Source organism: Lutra lutra, chromosome 13 (genome assembly GCF_902655055.1).
Source record: "Lutra lutra chromosome 13, mLutLut1.2, whole genome shotgun sequence".
Classification (NCBI taxonomy): Eukaryota; Metazoa; Chordata; class Mammalia; order Carnivora; family Mustelidae; genus Lutra; species Lutra lutra.
In genome coordinates this window covers 64,458,784-64,478,247 of record NC_062290.1, presented here as the reverse complement: position 1 = coordinate 64,478,247, position 19,464 = coordinate 64,458,784, and the positions used below count along the sequence as shown (strand labels likewise).

Below are 19,464 nucleotides of genomic sequence, written 5' to 3'. Positions count from 1 at the left end.
GGAGTTGAGGGAACAAGTCTGGCTAGCAATAAGCCTTTCCTCTTCTGATCCAGTCTCATAACTTTTATTTATTTTTTATTTTTTTTAAAGATTTTATTTATTTATTTGACAGAGAGAGATCACAAGCAGGCAGAGAGGCAGGCAGAGAGAGAGGAGGAAGCAGGCTCCCCGCTGAGCAGAGAGCCCGATGCGGGGCTCGATCCCAGGACTCTGAGATCATGACCTGAGTTGAAGGCAGCGGCTTAACCCACTGAGCCACCCAGGCGCCCCATCTCATAACTTTTAAAACCATGTAATACCATATAATGCTGATGACTCTCCAAAGTATGTTTATGGTGGATTCAAGGCAGATTGTGGTAGTATGGCTGCGTTGCCAGGGAAGAGAGAGGTGGGTATCTGGGTCTGTTTTATCTCTGGTCATAGAATAGGAATCTTCTTAGTCCCAGGGCTTGTGTCTCCGCTCGTAAAACTGAGGCTCATATGGTTGTCAGCTTTACTGTTTTACACCTGATAAGCTGTAGAGACAAATTTGAATCAAGGTCTCAAATCCACAGCCAGGACTTTCCTTCACCCCTCCTGTCAGTCTTAGGTAAGGGTATCTTTCAAAGAACCACTCTCCTTGCTTTCTCATCCCCTTTCTAGGCATTCATTTTCTCTCTTCACTTCCCTGGGCCCACTTAATTTCAGTAGCAGCAATCTTAGTGCTGAGATACTGAACTATCAGGGAAAATCCTCCGCTAAGACTTTCAGGCTTTAGCTACGGCGTGCATTTTGCCCTCTGTCGAGTAATTCTTTTTTTTTTTTTTTTTGTCGAGTAATTCTTAACTGCTCCATCCAGGTTAAAGTTCTCAGGGATTCCATGGTTCTAGCAGTCTGAAACTTTTCCCTTTCCCAATTCAGTTCAACTTCTGTTCTCTGAATGTGGCTCCGGGTCTGAGGAACTGCGGTCTAACGAGGGGAGAATAGGTACGCTCTCAAGCAGCCGTAACCAGGGCGACACCCCTTCCCACCACGCACGCCCAGGAAGTTCGGGGCCGGACTTAGGGCCAAGCTTTGTCCTCGGATCCTGCGCTCTGATCCTTCGGCTTCCCGGAGCGAAGGGGGCTTCCGGCTGGTCCCCTCCTCCCGAGGGCGGGGCCTATCTCTCCCACTCCCGCCTCCCCGGCTGCGCGCGGCTGCGGGCCGCGGTCACGTGATCGCGGCGCGGCGGGGGAGGGGCCCTGATTTCCGGGCGGCGGAAGGAGACGCGGCCGCGTGAGGACGAGGTGGTTTGAAAACACGCTCGGGGAGCGAGAGGCTGAGGCCGGTGGCGCACGCCGTCACCCCTTGGGCTTCTGCTCGGACACTCTTTTCCTGTGCCTCCGCTCTCGGGTCCCGGCCGGGTCCTCAGGTGAGCGGCTGCCGCCCGTCGGGCCGGGCCCTCCCAGGGTGCGGGACGGCGCGCGGAGCCGTTGCCCCCCGGTTCGCGGCCCAGGCGGGCCAGGCCGGCTGTGGCTGGTTTACGCGCCCTGGGGGCCGTTCGGAGGCGCTGCTGCTGAGCGGGGTCTGGGTGCGGAGCGGGGAAGTGCGGGGGTGGGTCACCCCGCGGGCTTTTGAAGCGCAAGTGACTGGGCGGGTTCGCGCGGTTTCGCGTCCCAGAGACTTTTAGGCCGGTATGCCTTGATTTGGGCCCCGCTTCCCCGACTGTGTTCCTGACCATGGGCCGCAGGAGTAGAGGGAACGATCGTTCTTACTGTCCACGGGCTCTTCACATGTGGGCTGCTGGACCAAGACGGGGTGGTGGGGATGAGCGGGCGTCTACTGCACGGCCCTGTCGCCGTCCAGGTGTGTGTGTGTGGGGGAGCAGAGCGTCATCGGAGGTTCTCTGATTCGGCACACTTTGGGGCATCTACTTTCCGAGAAGTCTGGTTTCTCCAATTGGCCCCCTCAGTAGAGTGGGGAGGAACTCGTGAGAGTAAGGGGATGGTGGGGAGATTATCAAAGAAAATTGCAGTATGCATTATTAATTTTTTTAAAAAGAAATTAGGGTAATGGGGTGGCAGACAGATTAGCTGGAATTTGACTCGGTCGAAATTCTGATACTCTGGAATCTCCCTTGTGTTGCAATTAGGAGACCTGTAATTGGAATATATGAAATTCAGTTTTAGAACTTCAGGGGCTTACCCGCGTAGGAGGTCCGGCGATGTCAAAGTTTATCCCCTGAGACTGGAGTTTGTACCTTCTGTTCAGTACCGGCTACTGTTTAAGTGGCTTAGTCAGAATATTTGTTGTGCTGTGCTATGAAAATCTGTATTTTTAAAATTTTATTTAGTTATTTTATTTTATTTTTTTTAAAAAGATTTTATTTATTTATTTGACAGAGAGAGAGAGAGAGATCACAAGTAGACAGAGAGGCAGGCAGAGAGAGGGGAAGGGAAGCAGGCTCCCTGCTGAGCAGAGAGCCCGATGCGGGACTCGATCCCAGGACCCTGAGATCATGACCTGAGCCGAAGGCAGCGGCTTAACCCACTGAGACACCCAGGCGCCCCTATTTAGTTATTTTAAAAGCTCTTATTTCTAAGTCTTCTCCACACTTAAGGTGGGGCTCAGGTTCATTACTCTGAGATCCAGAGTTACATGCTCTACCGACTGAGCCAGCCAGGCTCTGAAAATCTTTATTTTAAAGTGAAAATAACAAATAGGTAATAGAACTTTAAAAGTTCCTAGTATAAAAATGTTCTCTGTGCACTCAAAAATAATAATACCAGCTTTATTTATTTATTTTTTTTAATTTTATTTATTCATTTGACAGATAGAGATCACAAGTAGGCAGAGAGGCAGGCAGAGAGAGAGGAGGAAGCAGGTTCCCTGCTGAGCAGAGAGCTGTGATGTGGGGCTCGATCCCAGGACCCTGGGATCATGACCTGAGCCTAAGGCAGAGGCTTTAACCTACTGAGCCACTCAGGCGCCCCAATAATACCAGCTTTAAAAGCCAAGGAATGGCGATCAGCCCTCTTTAGTTTTCCTAACAGCGAAATTAGTGTGACTGATACAAAGTGATGGATAATATGACATAAGCTTGACAGACTGGATGTTGGCCACAGGTCAGGTAGTTAGTGGCTAAAGATAGCACGGAAGATTGGTGAATTGGGGTTAATTCATTTGATTTTTCTGTCTTGTACCATTTATTTTCATCTCTGGTACTAGCTAGTAATAAAATTGTAGGGAAAACTCACAAAATGTTTGCTTAATCAATGAAAACTTTTTTTTAATTAAAAGGCAGGGTGAGTATTCTTTTTATGCTTTGCTTAACCATTTAAAAAAAAAACTAGAATAGAGGTGTGGGTGGGATGAATACTTGGAATTGGTATAAATGAAATGAGAAACCATTTTGCCACTTAGGTTTGCAATCCTCACCTTAATTCCAGTTTGTATAACATAAAGCTGATTTTTCAGAGCCCTTAGTCCCTCAATTCCCTAATACAGGTCTGACATATCTTTCTGAGCCACATCTTTAAGATGGATTTAGTACCACCTTGCTCACATGATTTTGTGAAAATTGAATGCTAGTGTACATAATGCATTTAATACTGTGCTTGATATGTACTGGTCCTGAGACTTTAAGAAAATATACATGTTTGTTCTTATATATATTTGACAGTGCCAGGTGCAGTTTTACAAATAGGAACTCATTTGTTCCTCAATAATCTTACCTCATAATAACTATGTGATGTAAGTATTATTATTCCTAATTTGTGGATAAAAACTGTGGCACACTTCTAACTACGGCTAGAAAGTGGCAGTCTGGATAAGAACTGAATCAGTCTGGCTCTAGAATCTGCTCTTAACCTATGTAGCCAAATCCTACTTAGCTCAAGGGGCTCTGATGCATTAAAACCTTGAAATCATGTGAATTTGGATATAATGTTATAGGCGATTGGCTTCTGGATTCCTGGAACTTGAGCTGCTTGGTCTTGCACAAGCTATTTTATTTCACAATAAATGTAAAGCTTCATTTTACTCAAATTTTTTGGACTCTGACTTATAGTACTGTGACTTAAAAAAAAAAAGTACCTGGACATAGGATGATTATGGTAGACCGGAAGAAGTTTTTTTTTATTTCAGAGGCAGTTTACCTATTACAGTGGGTGTACAGAATTCATTATTTTTGCAGCATGTTGGAAGAGGTTTCAATTGGAGTTGAGCTGGTTCTAGGTATAGGAGGCTAATTTTTAGATAGACGTTAGCTTGTGGGAAGATAAAGCTGGAGAGGAAGTTAGGAAGGACATGCTATGTTCTTACTGTAAGGAAGTAAAAGAATAGCTGAAAAGTCCTGAGCCTTGGTCATATTTGTGTTTAGGAAGATCTCTCTTGTGACTCCAGCAAATGGGCTAGGGAATAGACACTAAAAACAAGGCAAGCATACTGATGGGGGAAACTAATAAACAGCCTAGGGTAGAAATAAAGAATTTAAGAAGTGGCCTGGGAATGGATAGCAGGCACAGATCAAAGTTTTTTTTGTTTAAATGGGAAGATTTGGGTGTAAATTGAAAGGATGTGGTATAGAGGGGGAAGTGCAAGATGACATGTTTATGCCCAAGTTATTTATTACAACAGTGGCCTAGCTAGTCTTTGTTCCTTACCCCTCTGTTACACTAGATTTCCTTTTATACTGCTTTTTGTCCTGCTTTTGGATATCTAATCCGAACCTATCCTGTTGTTCAAAATACTGCTCTCTCATTTTTGCCCATACTGGGCTTACTCTCTACTCCTGATCTATATCCTGTTTCCCTTACTCATGAAATGCTCATTAACTTTCCTTGCTACATATTTCTGAATCTTACACTTTTTTCAAACATCAGCTTAGGTTCATGAAACGACTTCTGACTATTACAGGCTGCATTTAAAAACTTAGTTTTGTTAGTAGAGGTTCCTCAGGGACTTTGAGGGGCCAGGAGCAAATATGTTCTCTCCCCCCTCACTCCCCTCAAAGCCTAGGTGGGACCTTATTTCCAAAGGTTTCTATTTAGCACTATTGCTTGAGGAAGGTTCCTTGGCTAGAAACCCTTGACAAACCTATGGGAGGTTTGTTGCCTTACTGTTGGACTCCTCTTTACAGTGTCTCTTGACTAAGGTATACCTCTTGGTAAAGGTATTTTCCATTTGATATTTTGATCCTTTGGCATAGTTCTTACTGGCTCTGATTCTTGATTGTCTTTGAAATAAATTTTAGAGTTAATATAAATGTTGGAAAACACTTTATTTATTCTTTTAAGTTTCTTTTTTTACCCATTGTTTTAAATTTCTTTTCACTATAGCACTGAAGAATGACCAAAAAAAGAAAACGCCAAGATGATTTTCAAAAAGTAAAACTAAAAGTTGGTAAAAAGAAACCCAAGTTAGAAAATGCTACTGTTACAAACTTTAAAACTAAGACTATACATCTGCCTGAGCAACTCAAAGAAGATGGAGCTCTTCCAACAAATAATAGAAAGCTTAACATAAAGGTAAATCGTAAATATTGTTTTGATAAAATAATACTTTCTTTGAAATCATCTAGAATGATTTTTGTGAAAAGTTGTTTTAATTTTGAGGGTTTATGGATGGCTGATGGTTGGAGTTTTTTTGTTAACCAAATCTGAGTTGCCACTGAAGCTTTCCCACCTCCTCTAGAAAGACTTGCTCAGCTAAATCCACAGTGATTTCTTCATTGTATACCTATTTGATAATTTAATATGTGCTCTGGAAATAATTCTTATGTTTAACTTTTTGATGTATCAGGTTTTTGATGACATAGTTTTCCAGCTGTTTTTATAGTTCATGAACATCTTGTCTTACTCATTTTGAACTCATACATAGCACATAACAGGTTCATTGTAAATATGTGAAGTTAAAGTTTGAGCAGTACTTTTGCTTAAAATTTTGACAGCTTTATTGAAATGTAACTCACACATAATAAAATTGACCCATTTAGAGTATACCATTCCAGGGGTGCCTGGGTGGCTTAATTGGTTAAGCGTCTGACTCTTGATCTCAGCTCAGGTCTTGGTCTCAGGATCGTGAGTTCAAGTCTTGTATTGGGCTCAGTGCATAGTGGAGCTTACTTAAAATAAAATGTACTATTTTGTAGTTTTTAATATATTTATGGAGTTATGCTGTTATCACTGTAATCTAATTTTAGAACATATTAATCATTCCATAAAGAAACCCTATACCTGTTAGAAGTCACTCCCCAGGGCGCCTGGGTGGCTCAGTGAGTTAAGCCTCTGCCTTCAGTTCAGTTCATGATCTCAGGGTCCTGGGATCGAGTCCTGCATTGGGCTCTCTGTGTAGCAGGGAACCTGCTTCCCCCCCTTTTCTCTCTCTGCCTGCCTCTCTGCCTACTTGTGATCTCTCTCTGTCAAATGAATTTCAAAAAAAAAAAAAAAAAAGTCACTCCCCATTCTTTTCCTCTTACTCTAGGCAGCCACTAATCTATCTGCTATCTGTATAGATTTGCTGATTCTGGTCACTTAATATAAATGGAACAATATGTGCTCTTCTGTTACTGGTCTTTTATTTAGCATGTTTTTGAGGTTCATTCATGTTATAGCATATCTGTCAGAACAGTACTTCATTCTTTGTATTTTTGAATAGTATTTTAGTGCATGGTTATGTCACATTTTATCAGATGTCAGTTGATGGTCATTTGATCGTTTCCACTTTTTTTTTTTTAATTTAAATTTGTTAGTTAATGTGTAGTGCAGTACTGATTTCTGGAGTAGAATTCAGTGATTCGTCACTTAGGTACAGCACCCAGTGTTCATCACAAGTGCCCTACCCATTCCTCATGTAGCCCATCCCCCACCCAGTTTGTTGCCATTTTTTGACTCTTATGTGTACTGCTGTTAGGAACATTTATGAACAAGTTTTTGTGAGGATAAACATTTTCTAGTTTGCTTTTTTTTTTTTTTTTTTAAGATTTTATTCATTTATTTGACAGGGAGAGATCACAAGCAGGCAGAGAGGCAGGCAGAGAGAGAGGAGGAAGCAGGCTCCCTGCTGAGCAGAGAGCCGGATGCGGGGCTCGACCCCAGGACCCTGAGATCATGACCTGAGCCGAAGGCAGCGGCTTAACCCACTGAGCCACCCAGGCGCCCCTCTAGTTTGCTTTTAAGCTCTGAAAATAATACTGAAAAGATATTTGAAGATATGTTTTTCTCACAAATCATAAAGATTATTCCACAAATGAAATTGTCAAATGCCATACTCAGGATGGGCACACACACCCCTGAAAAACCATTTAAAATAGGTAAAACAGGCCTGTTAAATTATATAAATGCACCTACCGTATGTTTGATATATAGTAGTTCTTTAAATAGTGATGATGATCGCTATCACTTTAAATGATAGCACACCTAAGCCTTCATACAGGTCAATTTCAAGAAGAGAAAATTCTAACTGAAAATTATGTAATGTTTTTATGAATCTAAATCTATTTATTTATTTTTAAAGATTTTATTTGTCTTTTAGGGCTTACATGCATAAGCAGGGGAGTAGCAGGGGGAGTGGAAAAGGGAGAGGTAGAAACAGGCTCCCTGCAAGCCCAGTGTGGGACTCTGTTCCGGGAGTCTGAGATCAGGACCTGAGCCTAAGGCAGATGCTTAAGCAGCTTAATGGACTGAGCCACCCAAGGGCCTTTAAACTAAATCTATTTTCAAGATAAAACAGTGATTCTCTTCTTAGCAGAGTCTAGGTAACATTTAGAAAATACTTATTGAAGCAGCTTCCCCAAGGAGTGTTAGTTTATGGTTTGTAGTTTTGTTTAGCATGTTTATTTGAAAATGTTATAATATTGCATGTATACCTAAATCTTCTGTTTTTACTTTTAGGATTTGCTGTCACAGATGCATCACTACAATGCTGGGGTTAAACAAAGTGCTCTTCTTGGACTTAAAGACCTTTTGTCTCAGTACCCATTTATAATTGATGCACACCTTTCAAACATATTAAGTGAAGTGACTGCTGTGTTTACAGATAAAGATGCTAATGTACGATTAGCAGCAGTTCAACTTCTTCAATTCCTGGCCCCCAAAATACGAGCTGAACAAATTTCTCCATTTTTTCCTTTGGTAAGTGCCCATCTCTCTAGTGCCATGACTCACATTACTGAAGGAATTCAGGAGGACTCTTTAAAAGTTTTGGACATTCTGCTGGAACAGTACCCAGCCTTAATTACTGGCCGTAGCAGTATATTGCTTAAGAATTTTGTAGAACTTATTTCTCATCAGCAGCTGTCCAAAGGACTGATAAATAGAGACAGATCCCAGTCCTGGATACTTTCTGTAAATCCTAATCGGAGACTCACTTCTCAGCAGTGGAGGCTGAAAGTCTTAGTGAGACTCAGTAAATTCCTTCAGGCCTTGGCAGATGGATCCAGTAGGTTGAGAGAAAGTGAAGGACTTCAGGAACAAAAAGAAAATCCCCATGCCACTAGCAACTCCATTTTTATCAACTGGAAGGAACATGCCAACGACCAGCAGCACATCCAGGTTTATGAAAATGGGGGTTCACAGCCAAATGTCAGTTCACAGTTCAGGCTACGGTAAGAAGGATTTCAGTTATGTCCACACTCAGTTTTCCTATATTGAATTTTAACTACTGACCATTGATGGCTAATGGTGGGAAGACATGCAGTTGTCTTTTATAGTTTTCATATAAAAGTTATAAAGTTCATATAAAAATCATAGAGTTACTCATGATTTGATTTTATTTACTGATGGGAGGAGTCATTTGAAAGTAATTAATTTATTCATTTCTAGAAAAGCCTAATGAGAAGTAAAACTTGATAGTTTCTCTCGGCTTTGTCATTTTAGAATTTTATTTTCTTACTAGTTTTGATCAATGTAATTATCAATTCAGGGAACTTCATTTTTACTAGTACTTTACACTTAATATTTAAATTAAACAAGGGATAATAGTTTTTAATCATTAATTTTTTTTTCATTCTTACCCTTCCTTAATTAGGTACCTGGTTGGAGGACTAGGCAGTGTGGATGAAGGCCTCTCATCTACTGAAAACTTGAAAGGATTTATTGAGATAATAATTCCATTGCTAATTGAATGCTGGATTGAAGCTGTGCCTCCGCAACTAGCTGCTTCTGTTGGAAATGGTATAGAACGAGAACCTCTGCAGGTTATGCAGCAAGTTCTTAATATTATTTCCCTTCTGTGGAAGCTCTCTAAACAACATGATGAAACTCATAAATTGGTGAGAATTTAATGGGGTATTTTCTTAGTAATAATGGCCTTTGTCATACATGGGCAGATTAGAAATCCGTATGTTACTAATTGGTTATGCATTTTCTAAAACATTATCATGATGTAACTATAAATTTACTTCTTGCTTTTGCCCTAAACTGCAAGTTAAAATAGTTTGTGAGATTCTCTGAATATTTTTAATTTAAGTGAAGTGCATAACAACTTCTTTTTTTTTTTTTTTTTTTTTTGGAAGATTTTATTTATTCATTCATTTATTTATTTATTTGGAGAGCACCTGAATTGGGGGAGGGCCCGAGTGTAGTGGGGAGAGAGAGAGAGAGGGAATCTCAAGCAGATTAGTGTTGAGCATGGAGCCTGACGTGGGGCTCAACAGTGGGGCTCAGTCCCACAACCCTGACTGAGTTCATGACCTGAGCTGAAATCAAGGGTTGGATGCCTAACCAACTGACCCACCTAGGTGCCGTGTGAAGTGCATAACTTAATGAACTTGATTTCTTCCTTCCTTCCTTCCTTTTTTTTTTTTTTTGTGAGCTTGATTTCAGTTGCTTTTATTAGGTATAATTCACAGTGGTGTTACAATGAATGCATTGGTTATGGCACATTGATTATGTAGGAACATTCTACTTTCTGGAGGCCTTTTATGGGATTAAAATGTTGCTTATTAAGTACCTTGTTCCAGTGTATGCCATGTTGCCAATTTTATCAGAAATGGACCACAGTGAAGATCTCATAACCAACCCTGAGTTCTTTTTTTTTTTTTTCCTGAGTTCTTTTTAAACTACTATGATTTAGAAAAGAAGCTACATACAGACTTGATTAGTTCATGCTCTTTTTGTTTCTCTTGGTAAGGGATATAAGATGAGAAAACATTTGTAAAAGTTATCTTTACTGTGTATAGGTAAGCTATAGTTGTGGGTATGGTGTTGGTGAAATTAACCTAAGATTCTAAGTCTATATCAGTTTTTTACTAGAAAAGCTGATTGTAAAGACATGCTTTGCGATGATTAAATTTTGTTTTATTTATTTTTTAGGGGGAGAATTGAATGGTGGCAGCTTTCTTAGAGTGCTATAGCATAGAGAATACACTATATATAGTCCATGGGGCAATTAAGGAAGAACAAGCTTTGTTAATTGGTGTTAAATTAATACGATAGGACACTATCAGAAAGGGCAGTTTCAAGAAGAGTACTTTAAAACTTGAAGCATCTGGTTTTTAGAATTCTTGCAAGGACTTCTGACTAGGCAGGTGTGAATCTTTGAAGTTGTTTACATATGTACAAAACTGACTATGCAGTTTTTTGGTTTTATTTAATTCTTTTTATTTAAAGCTAGTAGGCCACATAAAATGGGGTTAAATTAAAAGTAATACTTGATAATCTTGAAATGCATTATAGAGTCATATTAAAGTATATATTTTAAGAGCTTACTCTAGCACTATTAACCCATTACCCATCATCTGTAGAGTTATTATATGAATTGCTTTTTCAAGTAGCATGGCATTTTATTGACTAAGATTTTGGGCCTGTCTCATAATTCATTGCATACATTAGCAAGAAATTGATCAGGGTTGGGGTTAGGATGTATGATTTTATGAAAGCAAAGCTTACTGTCTTTCATGGCAATCTGTAATGTAAGCTAGTGACAGTAGTAATTATATAGCTTGTTAGAAAAGTATGTTATTTGCATACATATGGATTTATCTGAACTGGGATAAAAAGTTAAAAAGTAATGATATCAACATAAATTTTAAGTACCAGTCTTTCCTTAATTTTTAGAAGGCTAAGAAATAAAGATTCTGGGCATCTTGGTGTTTGGTGACATATGGACACCGAGTAATTATTGTTATTTCTTTAGTAATAGTATTTGTAACTAAATAGAATGTAGGACCAAGTGCAAATTCATTAATTATACTAGTTTTATATCATCCACTATCATTCAGATAACATTGTCAAGGGGCCTAACCACTGCGTTAATTTTATGGATATTTAAAGTTGTATGCTTTAGAACTATTCTGTGCTGTTCTAATACAGTTGTATTTATTAGCAGTTCATTAATGCAGGACACTGAGTTCAGAAGACTGTTTTGCATAGACTGTGGAAGGCAACATAGAATACTAAATTGGGCTACTGTTTAAAATTCAAATGAACTGAAGGAAGCTTAATTCAAATAGAAATAGTATTTAAAAGCATACACTGGTAGAATTCTCTAATTTACCTTGGCAAATGGGATACGTTTAACTGTAATAACTGGATAAGGTAAGCTCCATTATTTTAGAGACAAAGTATAAATATGTATCTGAGTTGTACAGTGACATTAAAATGCAGTCATTTATTTTTTGTTATCATTCTCACTGTTCCCCTTTCACTGACCTTTAGTTTAGCTTAGTAGTTAAGACATTGTGTGACCTGTAACACTCAGACTTTAAAGGAGGGATGAAATGGCATTCCTTGGACTTAAATAGAAATTATATCCCACAAGCTGGATTGTAGCCCTTCTCTCAGAAAATGTGTAGGTCTTCTCTTGATAAATTAGCATCTAAATTAGGCGCAGTCTTAGATAACTGTTTGCTTTTAGGTTTTGCTAAATGTATATATTTGCTGCACAGTTGAGAAACTTCATTTTTACCTAAGTAGTGTTTTTTTAAAAACCTTTTTAGAAATCTGAAATCTCTGATCTTTGCTTTAAAAAGAAATCTCAAGGTACATTAAATCTTATTTGCAGTGGTTGAGTACATGTTCTTACTGAGGTTGGTTATTTCTGATATACTGCATGTATCCTTCGTTTTAAAGATGACATACAAGGGGTGCTTGGGTGGCTCAGTTGTTCATTGTCTGCCTTCAGCTTGGGTAGTGATACCAGGGTCCCGGGATTGAGCCCGGCATTGGGCTCCCTGCTTGGTGGGGAGCCTGCTTCTCCCTCTCCCACTCCCACTGCTTGTGTTGCCTCTCTCACTGTATCTCTCTTTGTCAAATAAATAAAATCCTAAACAAAAATATATGATTTAACATTAACTTTTTAATTTACTTTGGATTTTGGAGTCTTGTATTACTAGTCTCAGGGTCAGTATTATAATTGCTATAGGAATTGTGTTGTATCTTAGCTTTATATTTTAATGCTGCTTTTAATTTATGTGTCTCGTTGCTGATGTCTCTTCCCCATGAAGATTAGAATTTGTGAAGAATGGTCAGATGCAATCATGTGTCAAGGATTTGTTAAGCATCTATAAATGTGGCTATTTAAGTTAACTAAAATTCAGTTCCTCAGTTGTACTAGCCACATTTCAAGTGCTCATGTAGGTACATGTGGCTAGTGGCTGCTGTATTAGACAACACAGATGAAGGACAATTCCATCATTGCAGCGTTGCTTGCCCTCACAGTTATTAACCTTCTGGTGGGGTTGATGGATGTAAACAAATAATATAACATCAGTGCTAAGAAGAAAGATAAAAGTAAAGCAGGGTAAAGAGAGAACAGAATGAGGGGGAGCTATTTTATTTTATTTTTTAAGATTTTATTTATTTGAGAGAGAGATAGTGACAGAGATAGAGCACAAGTGGAGAGGAGAGGGAGAAGCAGGCTCCCACTGAGCAAGGAGCCCAGTGTGGAGCTCGATCCCAGAACCCTGGGATCATGACCTGAGCCACAGGCAGATTCTTAACTGACCGAGCCCCCCAGGCATCCCAAGTGGGAGCTATTTTAAATAGGTGGTCAGAAATATTTTCATGGCTTTTTTCTTTTTTTTTTTTTTTTTTTTTAAGATTTTATTTATTCACTTGAGTGAGGCAGCAGAAGCAGGGGGAGAGGGAGAGGGAAAAGTGGACTTCGTCTGAGCTGGGAGCCTGACATGGGGCTCGATCCCAGGAGCTGGAGATCATGACCTGAGCCGAAGGCAGACACTTAATCATCTGAGCCACCCAGGCACCCATTTTCATGACTTCGAATGGCACTTAGTGAAGTTAAAGGATCAAGTGTTGTAAAGACCTGTGGGAAGAACCTTCCAGGCATAGGAAATAGCAAGTGTAAAGCCCCTGAAGTGAGAACAGATTTGACATATTTGAAGAATGGCAGGAAAGCCTGTGCAAGTGAGGCACCAGGAGAATGGTAGAAGATGATGAGTGAGAGAAAGTGACAGAGGCCAGTTCGTGGGACCGTATGGTCCATGGTAACAAGTTTGGATTTTAACCTGAGTGTGCTGAAAAGACAATGGAATGTTTCAGCAGGGAACTGGCATGATCTGAATGTGTATTTAACTTTAATATGTTGAATTTGCAAATAGAACACCAGCGAGCTTCCTGTGGTCAGCATCCACCTGTAGCAGAACTGGAGCCCAACCTCACACCATCCATCCTGTGGATGACCAGTCCTGCCCTACATATACACTTACTCCCTTTCTCCCTACTGTATTTTGAAGCATGATTTATGTTTTAAAAGATCACCCTGGCTGCTATGTAGAGAATTGACTTTTGAGGAAGATAAGAGGAAAAGTAGGGAGAACCGTTGGGAGGCTGTTGTAGTGATCTAGGTACGAGTGGTTGATTGGAGTAAAATGGTAACTAGTGATTGAAACTATGAGAAGCAGCTGGATTCTGATAAAGCCAGTGGGACTGCTGATGTACATAGTGAAGGAAAGAGAAGTAAGGATAATGCCTGTGTTACGGTCCAAATAACAGTGTGACTGCTGGTGGGGAGACTTTATTCATGTTAAATTTTTTTTAAGCTTTATTTATTTTAGAGAGAGAGTGCATGGGGGGGTGGGGGTGAGGAGGAGAGGGAGAGAGAAACCCAAGTAGACTCCCTGCTGAGTGCAGAACCCCATGTGAGGCTCAGTCCCATGACTCATGAGATCATGACCTGAGCCAAAACCAAGAGTTGGGTGCTTAACTGACTGCACCACCCAGGCACCCCTATTCATGTTGAATTTAAGATGCTTTTTAGAAGTCCAGAAGGACATGTTGAGTATACAATTACAGATTAGCACAAAGAGAAGAATCCAGAAAAGGATAATAAGGAGCTGTTGCGTGACCAGCTATTTTAAACACCTCAAGTCCAACATCCCAAGAAACCATTCAGTTCCTGGCAAAATGGCATGGTTGGTTCTCTGGATAGGAGGAAGTAAGAGTGTGGTGATCTGGAATTAGTATTTTAAGTAGGAGAGAAAGATTCATGAATACTGTAAGAATTTTAGAGAAGTTCATTGCTTTGTGACACTGTTAAATATATTTAATTGAAAATAATAGAATTGCTATGAAATAGAGTTTTTCTATAAATAGAACACAAGGTAGAAGACTTTCTGATATATTTTACAAATCCTGCACTAGAGGTTCAAATTAAGAATTTTCTTACATCATACTTTCTCCCTTTTTCTTCTTTTAAACAGTAGATAAAATGCAGGTAAAGATAATTAATAAGCACCTAAAATATCTATGGGTGAGAATTGGATGCCTTAATGTTTTACTCTGATTTTAAAATTTATTTATATCTTCTATCATGAGCAAAAGGGGTATTATAGTGGTAAATTTATAATTGAATATTAATAGGTAGTCAAATTTCTGCTTAAATTTGGTTATTTTAAATAATTGTTTCTTGTAGATTTTCTAATACTCGCTTATTTTAATAGGAGTCGTGGCTTCGAAAGAATTATCTTATTGATTTCAGACACCATTTTATGAGTCATTTTCCATATGCCTTAAAAGAAATAACCAAGCACAAAAGGAAAGAGACAAATAAAAGGTATTGTGATTCCTTCCACTGTATAGACTTGAAAAATTTTTTAACCTGAAAATTACCAAAAAATAGTTAGCCTTAAACTGGAACTTTCTTCACTGTGAGGGGTTCATATCTAAATTTTGTGAAATAAAACTAAAAGTTGCAGTAGTATGGCTGATCTTGAACAAGTCACTTTAAGCCTTAAAATTTTCATTTAAAAAAAAATTTTTTTAGAATATATAAATATTTTATGCAAATTGAGTATCAGGTATCAAATTCTGTTAATAAATTTAATAAAATTTCTTGATGTGGGTATTTTATTTGGGAGAAGTACTATGTAATCTCTAAGTGAGAGTTTCTTAAAGGTCACCTAGTTGTATCATTTATATATGAGGAGACTAATAGTGAAACTAATACCAGGATCAGGAAGAGGGATAAAACAGAGAGGCTTATGGATTAGAAGATGGAGTTTAAAATTGTAAGCCTGGAAACTTTTTAAAATGTTTACCTCAAGTGAGAGGAAATAAATATAAAAACAAGTTATCTAATAAAATTTTCTTGCTTCTTGAGGTGAGCTTGGTTTCTATAAATGGCCTTCTTAAAACTTTATCCATTCATTTATTGATGGACCGCTTCTATAGTTTGGCTGTTGAAAATAATGCTGCAATAAACATGGGGTGCGTGTATCCCTTTGAATTAGTGTTTTTGTATTTTTGGTGTAAATACCCAGTAGTGTGATTCCTGGATTGTAGGATGGTTCTGGTTTTAATTTTTTCAAGAACCTCTGTACTGTACAGTGGCTGCACCAACTTGCATTCCCAGCAACAGTGCATGAGTTCTCCTTTTTTCCTACATCCTCAACAGCACTTGTTTGTTGTGTGTATGTGTTTTTGTTGTTGTTGTTGCTTGTGTTTTTTATTTTAGCCATTCTGACAGGTGTGAGGTGATATTATTGTAGTTTTGGTTTGCATTTTCCTGATGATGAGTGGTGTTGAGCATCTTTTCATGTGCCTGTCGGCCATTTGGATGTCTTTGGAGAAATTTCTGTTCATGTTTTCTGCTCAGTTTTGGATTATTTGTTTTTTAGGTATTGATTGTATCAGTTCTTTATACATTTTGGATACTAACTCTTTATTGGATAAGTCATTTATAAATATCTTGTTCCATTCTGTAGGTTGCTTTTTAGTTTTGTTAATTGTTGCCTTTTCTGGGCAGAAGCTTTATTTTGATGTAGTCGCAGTAGTTTACTTTTGCTTTTATTTCCCTTGTCTCGGGAGACATATCTAGAAAACTGTTGTTACAGCCCATGTCAGATTACTGCCTCTGCTCTCTTCAAGGATTTTTATGGTTTCAGGTTTCACATTTAGGTCTTCGATCCATTTTGAATTTATTTTTGTATATGGCATAAGAAAGTGGTCCAGTTTCATTGTTTTGTGTGTAGCTGTTCACAGAGCTGTTGAAGAGACTTTTCCCCATTGTATATTCAGCCCTTTGTCAAAGATTAATTGACTTTATAATTGTTGGTTTATTTCTGGTTTTTCTGTTCTATTCCATTGATCTATGTGTCTAATGCCATTGTCATATGGTTTCACTAGTGCTTTGTAGTATAACGTGGAATGTAACTGGAATTGTGATACCTCTAGTTTTATTTTTGTTTTTCAAGATTGCTTTGGCTATTTGAGGTCTTTTGTGATTCCATACAAATTTTAGGATGGATCGTTCTAGTTCTGTGAAAAATACTGTTGGCATTTTGATAGGTATTGTATTAAATCCGTATATTGTATAGTATAGACGTTTTAACAATATTTGTTTTTCCAACCCATGAGCATGGATAGAATGTCTTTCCTTTTTTTTTTTTTTTTTTTTTTTTTTTTTGCATTGTCTTGAATTTCTTTCATCAGTGTTTTTAAAGTTTTCGGAGTACAGGTCTTTTACCTCGTTGGTTAAGTTTGTTCCTAGATACTTTATTGTTTGTGGTACAATTGTAAATGGGATTGTTTTCCTAATTTCATTTGCTCCTTGCTTCATTATTAGTCTGTAAGAATGCAACAGAATTCTGTACATTGTATCCTGGAACTTTATTTGGAACTTTACTGAATTCATTTACCAGTTTTAATAGTTTCTTGGTGGAGTCTTCAGGGTTTTCTGTATAGAGTATCATGTCATCTGCAAGTAGTTTTTCTTCTTTAACGTTTTGGTTGTTTATGTTGTCTAATTGCTGTAGCTAGGACTTCCATTACTATGTTGAATAAAAGGGATGAGAGTGGACATCCTTGCCTTGTTTTTGATGTTATGGGAAAAGCTCCCAGTTTTTCACCATTGAGTGTGAGGTTGGCTGTGGGTTTTTCATATAAGGACTTTATTTATTTATTTAAAAGATAATTATTTATTTGGCAGAGGGAGAGACAGCTAGAAAGGGAACACAAGCAGGGGGAATGAGAGAGGGAAAGGCAGGCTCCCTGCTGAGCAAGGGAGCCGGAGTGGGACTTGATCCCAGGACCCTGGGATCATGACCTGAGCTGAAGGCAGCCGCTTAACAGACTGAGTCACCCAGGCGCCCTTAACATTTTACTTTTTTAAAGTAGTCTCCATACTCAATGTGGGGCTTGACTCATGACCCCAAGATCAAAGTCACAAGCTCTATCAATTGAGCCAGCTAGCTACCCCTTCTTTTGCAAACATATATATATATATATTTAAGACTGTTTATTTGAGAGAGTGACTGAGAGATCAAAAGCAAGGGGAGCATCAGAAGGACAGGAAGAAGCAGACTCCCTGCTGAGCAGGGAGACCAAAGTGGGGCTTGATCCCAGGACCCTGGGATCATGACCTGAGCTGAAAGCAGACGTTGAACCGACTGAGCAGCCCAGGTGCGCCTTGTTTTGCACATGTTAAACTGTTGCCTCCTGGGGATAAATCCCACTTGATTGTAGTATATGATTTTTAAAAAATATATTCATTTGGTTTGCTAATGTTGAGAATATTTGTATTTATATATATATATTTTTTAAAGATTTTATTTATTTATTTGACAGAGATCACAAGTAGGCAGAGAGGCAGGCAGAGAGAGAGAGGAAGGGAAGCAGGCTCCCTGCTGAGCAGAGAGCCCGATACGGGGCTCGATCCCAGGACCCTGAGATCATGACCTGAGCCAAAGGCAGAGGCTTAACCCACTGAGCCACCCAGGCACCCCTGTATTTATATTCTTAAGAGCTACTGGCCTGTTCTCTTTTTTGGTGGTATCTTTATCTGGTTTTGGAGGCAGGGTGATACTGGCCTCATGGAATGAATTTGGAAGTTTGCCTTCCTTTTGTATTTTTTGGAATAGTTTAAGGAGGAGGAGTATTAACTCTTCTTTAAATGTTTGCTAGAATTTGCCTGGGAAGCTGTCTGCTCTTGGACTTTTGTTGGGAGTTTTTTGATTATTTCAGTTTCTCTCTTTTTTTTTTAAAGATTTTATTTATTTATTTATTTGACAGAGAGAAATCACAAGTAGGCAGAGAGGCAGGCAGAGAGAGAGGAGGAAGCAGGCTCCCCGCTGAGCAGAAAGCCCGATGTGGGGCTCGAACCCAGGACCTGGGATCATGACCTGAGCCGAAGGCAGTGGCTTAACCCACTGAGCCACCCAGGCGCCCCTGATTATTTCAGTTTCATTGCTGGTGATTGGTCTAACCAAATTTTATATCTATTTCTGTGTTAGTTTTGGTTGGTTATAGGTTTCTAGGAATTTATTCATTTCTTCCAGGTTGTCCAGTTTGTTGTCAAATATGTTTTCTTAATATCCTGTTACAGTTATTTTTATTCCATCCTTTCCCATTCCTTTCCTTTCCATTAGAGAGAGAGAGTGCACTTGGTGGGTGGAGGGAGAGGGAGAATCCCAGGCAGGCTCACACTCAGCGCAGAGCCTGACACGGAACTCAGTCCCACGGCCCTGAGATCATGTAACAAAGCTAAATCAAGAGTTGGATGCCCAACCGACTGAGCCAACCAGGCACCTCTACAGTTGTTTGTATTTCTTTGGCGTTGGTTGTTGTTTCTCTTTTTTCATTAGTAATTTTGTTTATTTGGGTGTTCTCTCTCTTTCTCTTCTTGATGAGTCTTGCTAGAAGTTTATCAGTTTTGTTGATTTTTTTTTCCCCCCAAAGAATCGGTTCCTGGTTTCATTTATCTGTTCTATTTTTTAATTTCTGTACCATTTATTTCTGTTCTAATCTTTATTATTTCTTAAATTTTGCTGCTTTGGGTTTTTTTTGTTGTTGTTGTTGTTCTTTTTCTGGCTTAAAGTGTAAGGTTAGGTCTTTTATTTGAGATTTTTCTTCCTGAGGTAGGCCTGTGATTCTCTATAAATTGCCTTCTTTTTTTTTTTTTTTTTTTTTTAAGATTTTTATTTATTTATTTGACAGACAGAGATCACAAGTAGGCAGAGAGGCAGGCAGGGGGGTGGGAAGCAGGCTCCCTGCTGAGCAGAGAGCCTGATGTGGGCCTAGATCCCAGGACCCTGAGATCATGACCTGAGCC

The 19,464-nt window shown here is 39.1% G+C and overlaps 1 protein-coding gene across 1 annotated transcript in view; it reads left to right on the top strand.

Annotated features, from left to right (window-relative positions):
* Positions 1–1,206: 1,206 nt before the first annotated feature.
* The window catches only part of TEX10 (testis expressed 10), a 63,726-nt gene continuing 45,468 nt past the window's right edge, over positions 1,207–19,464 (top strand). The window contains 5 exon segments of the mRNA XM_047699052.1: positions 1,207–1,390; positions 5,298–5,486; positions 7,851–8,563; positions 8,986–9,229; positions 14,858–14,970. Coding sequence (XP_047555008.1) covers positions 5,307–5,486; positions 7,851–8,563; positions 8,986–9,229; positions 14,858–14,970 — 1,250 coding nt within the window. The 5' untranslated portion in view covers positions 1,207–1,390; positions 5,298–5,306.